The sequence below is a fragment of the Haliotis asinina genome, chromosome 6, assembly GCF_037392515.1.
Source record: "Haliotis asinina isolate JCU_RB_2024 chromosome 6, JCU_Hal_asi_v2, whole genome shotgun sequence".
Lineage (NCBI taxonomy): Eukaryota > Metazoa > Mollusca > Gastropoda > Lepetellida > Haliotidae > Haliotis > Haliotis asinina.
This window is the reverse complement of record NC_090285.1, coordinates 27,387,435-27,403,634: the sequence shown is the minus strand read 5'-3', so window position 1 is coordinate 27,403,634 and position 16,200 is coordinate 27,387,435. Positions and strand designations below refer to the sequence as shown.

At 41.3% G+C, this 16,200-nt stretch overlaps 1 protein-coding gene across 1 annotated transcript; it reads left to right on the top strand.

Moving 5' to 3' along the window:
* Window positions 1-10,329: 10,329 nt before the first annotated feature.
* Window positions 10,330-16,200, top strand: LOC137287782 (PR domain zinc finger protein 13-like). Its single transcript, XM_067820169.1, has 3 exons — window positions 10,330-10,512; window positions 14,623-14,863; window positions 14,981-16,200. The coding sequence occupies exons 1-3, from the start codon at window positions 10,330-10,332 to the stop codon at window positions 16,198-16,200; spliced, it is 1,644 nt and encodes a 547-aa protein (XP_067676270.1).

The window sequence follows — 16,200 nt, the reverse complement described above, 5'->3', positions numbered from 1 at the left end:
GAATGTCCATCTCTGTATTTGTTTCTTATGTTTTCCAAAGTATCTCTCTTGGACTTTTTACTTTTATGAACATCTTCAACTACCCCACGTGGATATCCTAGTAGTTGAAGATATGTCTTCAGTTCTTCTAATCTTACATTTCACTGAAGTCTGAAGATCCTTAGCAGAGATACAATTTCTTCAATTCAATTCAATATAAATAGTGATTCGTTTATACAACAAATGAGAGTGTAATGCCCATAAAACGTCTACTGAAGGTGTGAACGTCTTTAACAAACTATGGATCAAGTTTTCAGCTTTTGCTAGGTTCAAGCATGTGATATGATATCTTTACTCCACTTGTGTCAGATGAGATAGTGTTGGTTGAGATAGTGTTGGTTGAGGTTGCACACTCCGTTTTGTTTCTCTATATATTACTATTTTGATTATTGATGAGTAAGAGGTTGACTGGTTGAAGAGTGTTCTCATTGCTATTTCTACCAATATATTTGTATGAGGGGTGGCGTAGCTAGTCACACCACTTCCCTCGCCTGGGTATTGTAATGTTCTCCCGACCTTGGCCATCGCCTCACGCCGTCAGGACCAGGTTACAAAGCGATCAGCACTCATGCCTTTGTCCACGTTTAATGATCTGAGCGGGAAAGTTATGTTTTAATCTCCCTAGTCAATAGGCGCCAGGCCGGGATGTCTTGAAGCTTCTTTCCAGGAGTCAAAGGGGAACATCTCATTCTCCTGCAACAATAAGAAAACTTGGACCATTTGACAAGCAGCCTCTGTCATTACTGCACTCGTGACTGTCACGTGCCGTATCAGTTTGTGTCAAAGATAGTAACGAACTGCACGTGAATCATTTATGTGGTATTGTTGACCACTGTACATGGAGGCGATGAACTATTTCCCCTCACACTCGTGAAATACATCTACTTCAACGTTGGAGGCTGACGGACCTGCTGCCAACTGCCTTACCACGTTATCTATGTGGCGTTTTAATATGCCTCCTCAGTCCTTAATGTCCATCTCTTGACTCTCCAGATGGAAAACGTGTGTTCAAACAAGAACAGCGTCTCAAAGACTGAAAAGAATCAGCATAAAATCCTCGGTAATTTACGTACATAATGAAACACTTTCTCTGCTACAGTTTCCTTTCACGCTTGAGTGTAGAATGGGTTTACCTCCGTTAAGTGTGGTGGTGGATACGAACGAAAGTGTTTGTGTACATACATACCGGCGTTGGGAAGCAACACTCCCCACCTCGCGGCATGACTCGCACTTTAGTGGACTGCAGGGTATCTGTGCAAACTTGAGGGATTTTCATCTCCTACAGATACATGCATGTTGGTGTAAATTATATTTGTCTCCATTTATTCACAGCTTTCACATTTGATTTTTTTATTTTCAAAGAGCACCTAAATGAAGTTTATTGAAAGATACAGGTGCTAGAACTGGAGTAACGACGGTTGTGATTAGAGGTACCCGCGGTAGTCGATCATGTCTTGACACTCTATCTAACATCTTTCTACATGCATCATGTATCAATACGTGTGTCCTACCAACACATACATAATGCATCAACACGTGTGTCCTACCAACACATGCATAATATATCAATACGTGTGTTCTACCAACACATGCATCATGCATCAACACGTGTGTCCTACCAACACATACATAATGCATCAATACGTGTGTCCTACCAACACATGCATCATGAATCAATACGTGTGTCCTACCAACACATGCATCATGCATCAACACGTGTGTCCTACCAACACATACATAATGCATCAATACGTGTGTCCTACCAACACATGCATAATGTATCAATACGTGTGTCCTACCAACACATACATCATGTATCAATACGTGTGTCCCACCAACACATACATAATGCATCAACACGTGTGTCCTACCAACACATGCATAATATATCAATATGTGTGTCCTACCAACACATGCATCATGCATCAACACGTGTGTCCCACCAACACATACATAATGCATCAACACGTGTGTCCTACCAACACATGCATCATGCATCAACACGTGTGTCCCACCAACACATACATAATGCATCAATACGTGTGTCCTACCAACACATACATCATGTATCAATACGTGTGTCCTACCAACACATACATCATGCATCAACACGTGTGTCCCACCAACACATACATAATGCATCAACACGTGTGTCCTACCAACACATGCATCATGTATCAATACGTGTGTCCTACCAACACATGCATCATGTATCAATACGTGTGTCCTACCAACACATACATCATGTATCAACACGTGTGTCCTACCAACACATACATCATGTATCAATACGTGTGTTCTACCAACACATACATCATGTATCAATACGTGTGTCCTACCAACACATATATCATGTATCAATACGTGTGTCCTACCAACACATACATAGTATATCAATACGTGTGTCCCACCAACACATACGTAATATATCAACACGTGTGTCCCACCAACACATACATAATATATCAACACGTGTGTCCTACCAACACATGCATCATATATCAATACGTGTGTCCTACCAACACATGCATCATGTATCAATACGTGTGTCCTACCAACACATACATCATGTATCAATACGTGTGTCCTACCAACACATACATAGTATATCAATATGTGTGTCCTACCAACACATACATCATGTATCAATACGTGTGTCCTACCAACACATACATAGTATATCAATACGTGTGTCCAACCAACACATACGTAATATATCAACACGTGTGTCCCACCAACACATACGTAATATATCAACACGTGTGTCCTACCAACACATGCATAATATATCAATACGTGTGTCCTACCAACACATGCATCATGTATCAACACGTGTGTCCCACCAACACATGCATCATGTATCAATACGTGTGTCCTACCAACACATGCATCATGTATCAATACGTGTGTCCTACCAACACATACATCATGTATCAACACGTGTGTCCTACCAACACATACATAGTATATCAATACGTGTGTCCCACCAACACATACATCATGTATCAATACGTGTGTCCTACCAACACATACATCATGTATCAACACGTTTGTCCTACCAACACATACATCATGTATCAATACGTGTGTCCCACCAACACATACATAGTATATCAATACGTGTGTCCTACCAACACATACATCATGTATCAATACGTGTGTCCTACCAACACATACATCATGTATCAACACGTGTGTCCTACCAACACATGCATCATGTATCAATACATGTATTGTACGACAATGTATAATGCATCCACATGTTCATCAATGAATGGAAAGTGTTGGAAAATGCGAGCGACGAAACACAACCTTAAAATTATTGATCCTTGTTAGTTCTTCTTGACGCGTGAAACCGTTTTGATAAAAGTGCTACGTCTTTGGGTATCAAGGTGCATAATGCGGAACAATCTCTCTTGATAGTGATGCAGGTTTTAAAGGAAATGTTCAAGAATTTCCAGTGATAGAAACGGTGCAGTGTGTCATTCTCAGTGCCGTATAAGCTCTGTTCCACTGCAGTCTGTAGGTCGCAGGCACATTCAGGTATATACTTTACGCCATCTCGTCCTATCTTGACCTTAAACAATACACTCGTGTCACAAAAATTGTAACCTGTAGCCCTTTAGCATCATCCTGGAATATTCGGGAAGTACTGTCGATAAGCAATGGTCGATGAAGTTCAACAATAATTCAGTAATTAGACAGAGGTTTATCATATGAAGCACGCAACACGCCAAAATAGTCCAGTCAATCTACGATTTAACCTCAAACTATGCACTGCACCCTGCCTATTAACAAAGAAGCCACCAGAAATCAGTCCATTAAATGACTGTAAAGTTGTTGGTTAAACATTTGATGTGATCGTTTTCCAAGTTCAAGAGATGTAATTTGTGATACGTCTTGATATGGAGGGCCATTCCCAAATTTAAAATCCAAGAATTTAAATGTGTTCAAGTTGTTAAACAAATGCTTTCTTGTTTTCAAAATATATAAGTTGACGCAACTCCTTCAGGGAATAAGGGACCAAAGTTGCACATCACCTCTATTTTTTCAAATTTGGAAACATTACGACCAGTGGTCTTCGAGTTATAGTTTGAACAAATGTTCAAATGTTTAATTGCAGCAATTCTTGAATATTTTTGTTTATTATGTTAGTGTTGAGGGGATTCAAAATAACACAGAGAAGGAGTTCACTAGCTACGGCACCACAGACAACATGATAACAATGATGTCCCAAAGCTGGTAACATAAAAAACAATGATGTCCCAAAGCTGGTAACATAAAAAACAATGATGTCCCAAAGCTGGTAACATATTAACAATGATGTCCCAAAGCTGGTAACATAAAAAACAATGATGTCCCAAAGCTGGTAACATAAACGCAAAGATATCCCAACGCTGGTAACATGAAAACAATGATGTCACAACACCAGTAACATGAAAACAATGATGTCTCAAAGCTGGCAACATGAAAACAGTGATTTCCAAACACTGGTAACATAAAAGCAACGATATCCCAACCCTGTTAACATGAAAACAATGACGTCCCAACAATAGTAACATGACAATGACGCCCCAACACTGGTAACGTCAAAACATACTGACAGGTGAAAACATACTGACAGGTGTTCAGTGTACGTTTCATGAGCAGCGCTAGTAATACAGGCAGGTATGCAGAAGTTCTGCACAGGACTTGCTGGTGATATTTAATCAAGGAAATGCAAAAACGAAACATATCAGACTGAATGTTGAAAGGAATTAGGCTTCCATTGTTCAATGGAAATATGCTGACTATGGAGTTTACTTACAGCCGAATAACACTGCTATGGACGGGGTTTCGTGTTAGATAATTGCACATGTTGCTACATGATGGTAACATGGTAACTGTCAGAAATGATGGTATTTTTCTCCTCCCCCCTCTCTCTCTCTCTCTCTCTCTCTCTCTGTGTGTGTGTGTGCGTATGTGTTACATGACACAAATAAACTTATTTATGGGTTATCTCTGGGAAAATCTAACCTGTGACATTTGTTGCATCAGATGCATAAAAGTTATCAGAATTGCAAGCAGTCATGCGGGTTGTTCATTTAGAATTATTCCCACAGTGCTATCCCTGACAGATCCCGGGAGGCTACTGTGTGAGTAGTACGCGAGAACGGGAGGGCTGTGCCAGGGACATGGTAGGGGTTCTTTTATGGACTTTACTTCTCATAGTTTTCCTTTCCATCTACAAGCTTGTTCCGATTCACTGTATTTGTGGGGTCACGTGGTAAGAAGGCGTTACATGTGCTCCCCCACTCACGTCATATGGGCCTGTCTCTGCCCCGCCACACGCTTCTCTGCGCTACATCAGGCTCGCGTCACACGGGACGGTGCTTGCACGTGAACCGCACGCGACTCCATCTCATTCGTCCATTAACACGCACTTTAACTTCTATTGGACACTCTCCTGCCTCACGCTCGGAGTTTCCTGGATAGCCAACACACTGCTGCTTCACGGGAGAAGATTCCTCCAAGTAACACCAGCCTAGCGACACTGGCTGGGTGATGTTATCTTATGTGTAGCTTGTTCCAAGAAACAGTTCCACACCACCATGTTTACTGGGCGAATTCTGTTGCCATCAGACCATCAATGCAGTGTAGCGGCAAAGGAACGAGGTGGTCGGGGGTGAACGAGGGGCCAGCCAGCCAGCCAGGCAGGCAGCCGGGTAGAGTTTAACATGTGGTGTATGGGCAGGCCGGTTCTCACACTGGCACACCCAGCGGCCTCGCTTTCTCGACCCCCTGCACGCGACATCAGCCACCCTCTATCATTTCGGCCTGAATTCATTCGCACTGACTATCAGATAACAAAAAAATTACGGGTTTCATTCTTTATATCTTAAACCACTACCTAGGGCAAAACTTTTTCAATAAACTGATTAACAGGGCTTTCATTATAAGCCGTTTTTAGTGTTGAGGAAATCTGAGTTGTTGAGCGCAGAGTTGCACCTCCGAGAGCCGGCGGCGTGACAGCATGACCCGCATAAAGAGTCGCCTCTAAGAGCCAGTAGTTAGGTCTTGTCTATCATCATCTTACACAGGGTGGTTAAACATACAGCTAAGGAAGTTGATGTTTTAGGGCGGCGGGGTGTACCTGTGGAGAGGGGACAGCGACTCGAGACAGTCGTTAGGGGCGGAGAGCGGTGGGAAAACACAACCGTTGAAGAAACAGAGTGCCGCCTGTCGGTGTACGTATGGGCGTAAGGCTTATGACCTTGCTCATCCAATACAACGTAGTAATTGTGCGCGCTGATAAAAACTGTATAGTTACGTATCAGATTTGGGCAACAACACAAGAGTTTGACATGATACCAACATTGTGTAGTGTTATATCGGTAACCCATTTTGACTTTGTCCAAGATACAACAAAGTAATTTTGATGAAACGCGCGCGCACAAACAGGCACGCATTTCAAATGTGAACATATCATGCCTTTCTTTAAATAAATATACACAGGGCATAAGTGTTTTATGTTTAAGGTCGGTACACAACCCAAGTGTTCCTAACTTAACATATGCACAAAGGGTACATTTTCTTTCCACAACATATGTGCATTGTATAACTGTTCCTTATTTGATGTAGCATATGTGCTCAGTATATAACATAAACATACAGTGCATGTCTTCCTTATGCACACGTCACACTTTTTCCCTACATGCATGTCTTCCTTATGCACACATCACACTTTTTCCGTACATTCACACAACACAAATGTTCCTAACATGCACACAAGTTTCTTACTAGATAAAAGTGGAAAGTACATACATACATACATACATACATACATACATACATACATACATACATACATACATACATACATACATACATACGTTCATCATACATTGGAGGGTTCATCATACATTGGAGGGTTCATCATACATTGGAGGGTTCATCATACATTGGAGGGTACATCATACATTGGAGGGTTCATCATAAATTGGAGGGTACATCATACATTGGAGGGTACATCATACATTGGAGGGTTCATCATACATTGGAGGGTACATCATACATTGGAGGGTACATCATACATTGGAGGGTTCATCATACATTGGAGGGTACATCATACATTGGAGGGTTCATCATACATTGGAGGGTACATCATACATTGGAGGGTACATCATACATTGGAGGGTTCATCATACATTGGAGGGTACATCATACATTGGAGGGTTCATCATACATTGGAGGGTACATCATACATTGGAGGGTTCATCATACATTGGATTGTTCACCATACATTGGAAGGTTCATCATACATCGGAGGGTACATCATACATTGGAGGGTTCATCATACATTGGAGGGTTCATCATACATTGGAGGGTACATCATACATTGGAGGGTACATCATACATCGGAGGGTTCATCATACATTGGAGGGTACATCATACATTGGAGGGTTCATCATACATTGGAGGGTACATCATACATTGGAGGGTTCATCATACATTGGAGGGTACTTCATACATTGGAGGGTTCATCATACATTGGAGGGTACATCATACATTGGAGGGTCCATCATGCTTTTATTGTTCTTCTGGTAGAACTGAAGACGAATGTCAACTAGCATTAGTCTGTGAGACTTTCTCGGGCAGCCTTAATAGGTATTTCAAATGCTCTCATGATGTCCCTCAAACGATATGTAGTGCACTTAATTCTAATAATGATAATATTAGTCAATCTGTTGCCAAAACTTATTAAGTCCATCCGTAAATGACACTTAAAACCGCGATTTCATGTCACGTGACCAATAGGTGTAATTGAGCAGCGTGTACGCTGGGCCACTGGGACTTGACTACTGAATAAAACCTGACTGTCTGTTCACGCACACGATACAAGTGTTCTGTACACCCACACAACACACTAGTTCCGTACACCCACACAACACAAGTGTTCCGTACATCCACACAACACAAGTGTTCCGTACATGCACACAACACACTAGTTCCGTACATCCACACAACACAAGTGATCCGTACATGTAGACAAGACAAGTGCCCCGTACATGCCCACAACCAATGTGTTTTGTACATATACACAGCACACAGCAGACATGTTTCGTACATCCACACAGTGTCGTGTATATTTTAAACGCCTACACAAAAAAGAAATCGTTTTAAATGCATAAACAAACTCCACGCAAACGCATCGGAAACAATTAATGGCAGTTAAGCCTTACTGTTCAGTTCAGCTCAACCTGATGAGGAGGCTAGGATAAGCCCAGAAACGTCGTGAAAATAAACCCAAGAAGTTGCTACCCATAAAAAAATTGTCCCGAATTAATGATGATGTTCGTGCTTTGGAGATGATAATTCGACACATTTTACAAATGTTAACTGATGATAAATGCGTTGGTTATTGGTTATTTGATTCGTAGATGCATAGTGACCGTGTCTACCGACTACTGAACTCATGCCACGCAACAGAAATAACCTATCTTACTGTCCAGAGTGCTACCAGCTTCGGATTTGTGACAAGAAAAACTTCTGTCATTTAGTGTAATGAAACAGGTTTGATTGAAAATGCAATTTGCACAAAATTTGGAGCACAGTTAATGAAACACTTTCTTGTCCTTGGGGTAATAAGACTATTTGAAAAAAGGATATGGCGCCAGATGCACACTTGTTGTAAAGACACTTCTTGATGAGGTTTGTCCAGTTTCGTATTTGTTTGTTGAGTCAAGACTATATTTCTAATTTCAAGTGTGACAGGCTAATATTGTTACGATGCATCCCTGTAATACATAGTGCTGAAACATATTGCTTTTTAATTCCACCCAGTTAGAACTTTTTCCTTTAGATTGTTTTTTTTGTGTATGAGTCAGTGTTTTTATTAGTAACAGCTGGTAGAGATTTCTGAGAATTTTGCTATGTGTCCAAATGCTTCTTTCATTCTCTCTTTCACAACGTTAATAAACACGATGATCTACAAGTATCAACCTATCATAACGTTCTTGTTTTTCAAATGAAACTGCTATAGATATTGCAGCTGAACAATGATATCTTAATGTATACATATTAAATCAAAATATTCTACTGCATTAGAAATCTGCACTGTGAGTGAAGTGCATTGGAAACTTACTACAATGTTGGGGAACGACATTAGAAACTTAGCACAATGTTTATGAACGGCACTAGACTTACTATAATGTAACGGTACGACACTAGAAGCTTACTATAATATTGGGGAACGACACTAGAAGCTTACTATAATGTTGGGGAACGACACTAGAAACTTACTATAATGTTGGGGAACGATGTTGGGGAACGACTCTAGAAACTTACGATATTGTTGGGGAACGACACTAGAAAAGCATTAAAATGTTGGGGAACGGCATTAGATATTTACTATAATATTAAGGAACGACACTAGAAGCTTACTATAACGTCGGGGATCGACACTAGATACTTACTACAATGGTGGGGAACGGCACAAGAAACTTACCACGCTATATTCGAAAAAAAAACGGAACCGTTTCGGAAATAATTATCACGCATTTACTGCCTGTTACCTGTGTCAGTTTTTCTTGGATGAGTAATTCCTACAATAAATTAGCATTGGTCTTTTAACTACGAGTGTATAAGTGGAGGACTCACAACAGCCTGTACATGTTGGGCACCATATACACTGTACTATATACCTGTAAATGACATAGTTAGCCCCATGCCTGGCTGGGGAAATCCCGGCTGATCACCATTAAACCTGCTGAAGCTTAACGATATGTTCTGGCTAGTAACAAGTGTTCTTATTCTCACATTATGTGGTAATTTATTCTAGACTAGCAAATGCCTGTTTGCTTTCTGACTTTTAAACATTTCCAATAATTTGTGCAATATTTGTGAAGCAAGACACATAAAGGAGATAAAAATCTATGAAAATTAATCACTTTACATAGTCAGCGAAGCGAGAAGTCGAAAGAGATTTTTGGCTAGGTAGCCGCCTCATGTTGATCATATTGTTGAGGTGAACGATCACTATGATTAATTAATCACACCGCCCACTCTACGCTATTGGTTAGAGGGGCGGGCTCTTTGCCAGTCAGCGCATGCGTGCACGAGTCAGTCGCGCGCGAGTCCCGAGTATCCGTTAAGCTCGACAAAAGTTAATGTTATTAAAAGAATTCATGAGAAGATTCCCAGCTGTAGGACGCAAAACTTTCACATACATGCATGTGCAGCCTGCGTATACTAGCGACTTAAAACGGAACAGGCTCCGCTGTACGCATCATTTGGAAACTGGCCGCAGCAATGTCGTCAGAAGAAGTTTCAGAGAGCGGTGCCGTTCCGGTGTACCCCGGTTCCTACAGGGGCAATATTACCGTGTTTGCTGGGACAGATATCCCCTCCCACACCAACGCAGGTCCCTACCCCACGGAGGCTGTTATAGGGCTGCATACCATGGATTCTCAAACTATTGGGCATGTTCTGGAGGTAAGGTCAAAGGACTTTACTACTGAGTTCTTTAAATATATTGTTCTACGTAAAATTATCACTTACATTCTGGAATTTTCTCTTTTACACAGGGAGTTACAAATCAAATATTTATGTGATATGCACATTCGATTTTGTTAAACCATTCTTGTACATGCTGTTGCAATGCCACCTAAAGCCAATCATGTTTCTATGTTTCCTATCATTTTGAATAAGAGCTCAAATCCTAGAATACATTTGATAAACATCAGTAAAAATGATCTTTATATGTACTGCAGTTTAAACGCGCTGACACAGGACAAAGCCGGCCCTTCCTAAGTTTGGTAGTATTGTCTCGGATTTTGTTTCAAACCCAACATGCAATTAGTCGGTGCCTATTGTCGTACAATTTGTCATCTTTCTTATTTTATATGAAACATCTATAAATGGGCACTACAATTACCAACTTTCTTATTTTTACATTAGACATCTATAAATGGGCATCAACTGTCGACTTTCTTATTTTATATTACATATCTATAAATGTGCATCCTTTGCCGACTTTCTTTTATTAACATCACACATCTATAAATGGGCACCACAATTGCCGACTTTCTTATGTTTACATTACATATCTATAAATGTGCATCCTTTGCCGACTTTCTTTTATTAACATCACACATCTATAAATGGGCGCCACAATTACCGACTTTCTTATTTTTACATTAGACATCAATAAATGTGCTTCTATTTCCGACTTTCATATTTTTATATTACACATCTAGAAATGTGCATCAATTGCCGATTTTCTTATGTTTACATTACACATCTATAAATGTGCATCAATTGCCGACTTTCTTATGTTTACATTACACATCTATAAATGTGCATCCATTGCCGACTTTGTTATGTTTACATTACACATCTATAAATGTGCATCCATTGCCGACTTTCTTATTTTTATATTAAATATCCGATTCGATAAGTGTTCATCTATTGCCGACTTTACTATTTTATATTAATCATCGATAATTGTGCATCTAATTTCCAACGTTTCTAGTTATATATCACATATCGATAATTGTGCGTCTATTGCCGAATTTTCTAACTTTATATTACACATCTACAAATATGCATCTATTGTCGAGTTTACTATTTTAATATTAAACAACGATAATTTTGCGTCTGTGGCAAGCTTTCCCATTTATATATTACACATCTATAAATGTGAATCTATTGTCGAGTTTTCTATGTTTGTATTACGCATCGATAATTGTGCATCTATTGCCGGCAATTCTGACAGGATATAACACATAAACAATGTTCTACTTTGGTGGACCACTTACATATATGCTTGAAGTTAAATGAATGACACAGGAAGTCCCAGAAACATTCTGGAATTGAAGGGCGATTGCTCTAGCAGCGGGATGTATCAGAAACTCTCGTGTTTCTGATTTTGCCAACATTTTACTTCAGAGTGGGCAACGGTGTTTTTATGCCCCAAATGATCTTATGACATTCTCTTGACTGTGGGGTGTAATCGAAGTAGTCGGTATTGATATACAGTACTATAGAAATGTAATACTTACCACAATAGTCAGACCCTCTTCAGAAACGTTTCTCATTCCAGTTCAGTTAATACTATGCTACTAAGCCATCACTTTTGTTGTATCATATCTTGTTCAAGAGGCCAGTTTGTTTGTGAATAAATTAGTTGTTTTCCCTCTACAGCACATATTAATGTGAGTACATTATCCCTTAAATAGACGGTACATACGCACCAGAAGTGTGAAAACTTCTTACACAACAAAAATTTCAAATTTATTTCTTTCATATGAAATGAATATTGTGCGCCTGTTTCAGAATTGTCTGGCTGTGTATCTTGCATTGACATATATCATACATTTTAATCATGCATGGTCATACATGGTCATACACCCAGCTGAAGTTATTGCCGTCTCTCCCTGCTTGAATAAGCACGCATCTTCGAATATCCAATTGCACCTTTGTCAGCCCTTCCTGGCTGAGTAATCATACATCGACATATATCCAGCTGTACTCCCCGGTTCAGTAATGATACATTGACATATATCCAGTTGCACCTATAGCCAACCTTCCCTGACTGAATAGTCATACACCAACAAATATCCAGTTGCACCTACAGCGAACCTTCCCTGACTGAGTAGTCATACACCAACATATATCCAGTTGCACCTACAGCGAACCTTCCCTGACTGAGTAGTCATACACCAACATATATCCAGTTGCACCTATAGCCAACCTTCCCTGACTGAATAGTCATACACCAACATATATCCAGTTGCACCTACAGCGAACCTTCCCTGATTGAGTAATCATACACCAACATATATCCAGTTGCACCTACAGCGAACCTTCCCTGACTGAGTAGTCATACACCAACATATATCCAGTTGCACCTATAGCCAACCTTCCCTGACTGAATAGTCATACACCAACATATATCCAGTTGCACCTACAGCTATTGTCGAATCTCGTGGCTGTGTGTCATTCATGAACCTGACTGTCTCCAGGTTTTAGAACGTCTTATATAGATTTCCAAAACCCGTGAAAAGTCGGAAATGGTCCTTCCCCGTTCATATTAAGATATTTAAACTGTTGGGATTTATAAGTGTTTTGTCTTCTGACTTTATCAGATTGTGTGGACGTGATAAATAACGAAGTGTTAACATTGTAAAGAACGTAAAAGAACGCCAACGGACATTTTTTCATCGTTGGCAATATGAGCGTCGACAATGACGGTTGAGTCTGCTGTGGCAGATGGGGACACCACTTGGACTACACCTACACAGGTAGCAAGCCCTTCACAAGTCCACACCGCATAGCACAACCATCACCACAATGGCCGCTGAGTACCTCTCCACTCTCACAATCAGGGTTGGGCATTGTTCACAAGTCGACAACTAGTAGGAGACATATGACTTTAAAAGCATGAAGTTGTTTGAGTGTACTAAATCAGCTTGATTGCAAGATGGTCAAGTTTGTATCGGTTGGACAGAGGAACTGGACCACCTGTTGTCTAGGTGATGGGAGGCTTTGGCCTTTGAGTGGCACGTGGCCGCTCTAATGACATGTACACCAGAACAGCTCTTCTGTTCAACTGAGTGGATGTGTTTAATCCTGCGCGTGTGGGCCCAGATACACATGTAGGGCTCACAACAAAGATAACGCCCATACCGACTGTTGTAGAGGCCGACTTTACTTACATCCTAGTGGTCAGTAAACACTCGGTACGGTCGGTTAGGTCACTCAGCTGACGAGAACAACACTGGACACAAACACACTATAACAACAACACGTGGCATTCTTGTTAGGGGTTAATTCAAGAGTATAACATAGTCACTTATTGGCTATTGTCTGGGGAAGTTACTCAACATCTCACGTTGTTCGGATGTTTTGAACAAGCGCATAGTATTTGCCATAGTGATCAGGTTAATGTCATTAAGTAGAAATGTGGAAAATAGGAGTCATCTTTGATTTAACTTCGCAGAATGAGCTTGGATAAATCATTCAACATGGGACGTGAGGTACCCCAGTTCTTTAATGCACTCTTTAAATGAAACTGCTAGCTATTATATATTGAACTTAAGAGTGAAAAACTCAGTTTTTGAGTTTTGCTCTGCGACGTGTGTGCCTCTTGCAGGGTATGGCTGATGTAACCGCGAACACCCCCTGACACTTGTTCGGGTACACTTACGTGGCACAGACCCCATTAATGGCAGACTCAGGCGTGCTGTAGTGTACCACAGGTCTAATTGAAACTACTTGCAGTGTTTGGTATTTAGCTTGACATTTACAACCATACAGAGACCTGTCATGTGCTGTCTGGCACTACTACACAAGTGCCGCTTTGAAATACTCACTTGTCTCTCTAGATATACGTTATTTCGAATATTTACTCTTCATTGAGGTAGGTTGTGTCCAGTAATTAGCTGTTTACGGAGTTTACGAAACCACCACAACGAGTTTCTACCAACTGTTGCTGCTTCAAACGTATAGGCTGACATAATTTGGCTAAAAAAGAAACCACGAATGCTTTACTGTCATAGTCTTGTGAAAGATTTATTAGTACGGTGGACTTCCCTGTTTCAGGTTGTATATAAAGATGGCCGAGTGATGTTGCCGAACCACGCCACCGACACTTGGTTGCTACATGTGCAACCAGCACGTGACAGGCACGAGCAGAACGTTGAAACGTACCGAGATGTTAAAGGACACCTTTTCTTGCGTTTTCTTCGACACATCAATAAAGGGGAGCAACTCTTGGTATGGTACAGCGACGATTTGGCTCGGCAGAGCGGTATCCCAATCCTGTCTCCAGACAATATCAGAGGTGAGTTTTTACAAGACTAGTCGCAGCTCTGTTATATGGTCCTTCTGTACCAAACTGACAGTCAATTGTCCCGTTTATATTCTGTCAAACATCATGTGTGTGTGTATCTATTGCCAGGTAACCAGCAATATATGTGCACTGAGTGTCAGAAGATATTCAAGTATCCCAACAGTCTTAAAGCTCACATTCGCTTCCGATGTATTGAGAAGAAGCCTGGGGTTACAGACAGATTACATGCACCTCCTGTGTTCACCGTTAGATCCATGCTTAACCTGCCATTGACTGGGGATGCTCCACAAAGTGCCTCACTCCCTTCAGTGGGGGCCTTCCTCACAAGCAGAAGTAAATCTGGTTCTTCAAAAGATTCCCTAGAAAACTGGTTATTGACAAGGGCCACCACACAGCTGCAACTGCCGACTACTGAGCTGTCTGCCTTCAGACCCCACTATAAGGTAGCGGATGACCCGGGTGAGCCAGATCGACTGGAAGCCACTAACACTGACCAGGGTGTCCTCAATCTGTCTGTGAGGGAAGCGCCAAAACATCCCCTCCCACAGCAAACTCAGACTTCAATGACTGGCGTGTCTCAGCCAATACAGATATTCAACCATATACACCCTCCGGCTTTCCCAATTGCTATTGACCACAGTGCCCTTCGGCTGTACTACCCCTATCTGAACCCCATGCACGAACAAACTAGACTGTGTTGTGGATCTTTACCAACCCACACATCCCTAACAGAGCAAAGGGAAGCGTGCGTGTCACAGTACGGTCGCCATCTTCTCAGGGCTACGTCTAACGCCAAGCACGCACGGCAGGCTATAAGCCCACAATGCTACCAAAGCCACATGGCAGAACCTTCTACAGAGAAATCCAGTGCGTCCTCTATGCCATTCCCCTTCCCAATGCCGTCAGAAACAGAAGGAGAACCCCTCGACCTGATCCCGAGATCTCTCTTCACTAGTAAATCAAGAAAAGGCCACTTGTGTATTTACTGTGGGAAACTCTACTCCAGGAAATACGGGCTGAAGATTCATCTGCGCACACACACTGGGTACAAGCCATTGAAGTGTAAGGTGTGTCTGAGACCGTTTGGGGATCCAAGCAATCTCAACAAACATGTTCGACTTCATGCAGAAGGAGAGACACCATACAGATGCGAGTTCTGCGGCAAGGTACTGGTAAGACGGCGAGACCTGGAACGACACATAAGGTCTCGCCACCCAGATAAAGCAGAGAAGCAGCTGGAGGATAAGGTGCTTAGCGACGGAGAGCATGCCGATACCACAACTGCAGACACTGATGATACCTTAGACAGGGAAATTGTGGTTACATGA

What these genes read in the sequence shown, in the direction of transcription:
- LOC137287782 (XM_067820169.1), top strand. Translation starts at nt 10,330, where the DNA reads ATGTCGTCAGAAGAAGTTTCAGAGAGCGGTGCCGTTCCGGTGTACCCC. An exon ending in CTATTGGGCATGTTCTGGAG is followed by an intron (nt 10,513 to 14,622) that starts GTAAGGTCAAAG and finishes TCCCTGTTTCAG; the next exon opens with GTTGTATATAAAGATGGCCG. An exon ending in GTCTCCAGACAATATCAGAG is followed by an intron (nt 14,864 to 14,980) that starts GTGAGTTTTTAC and finishes ATCTATTGCCAG; the next exon opens with GTAACCAGCAATATATGTGC.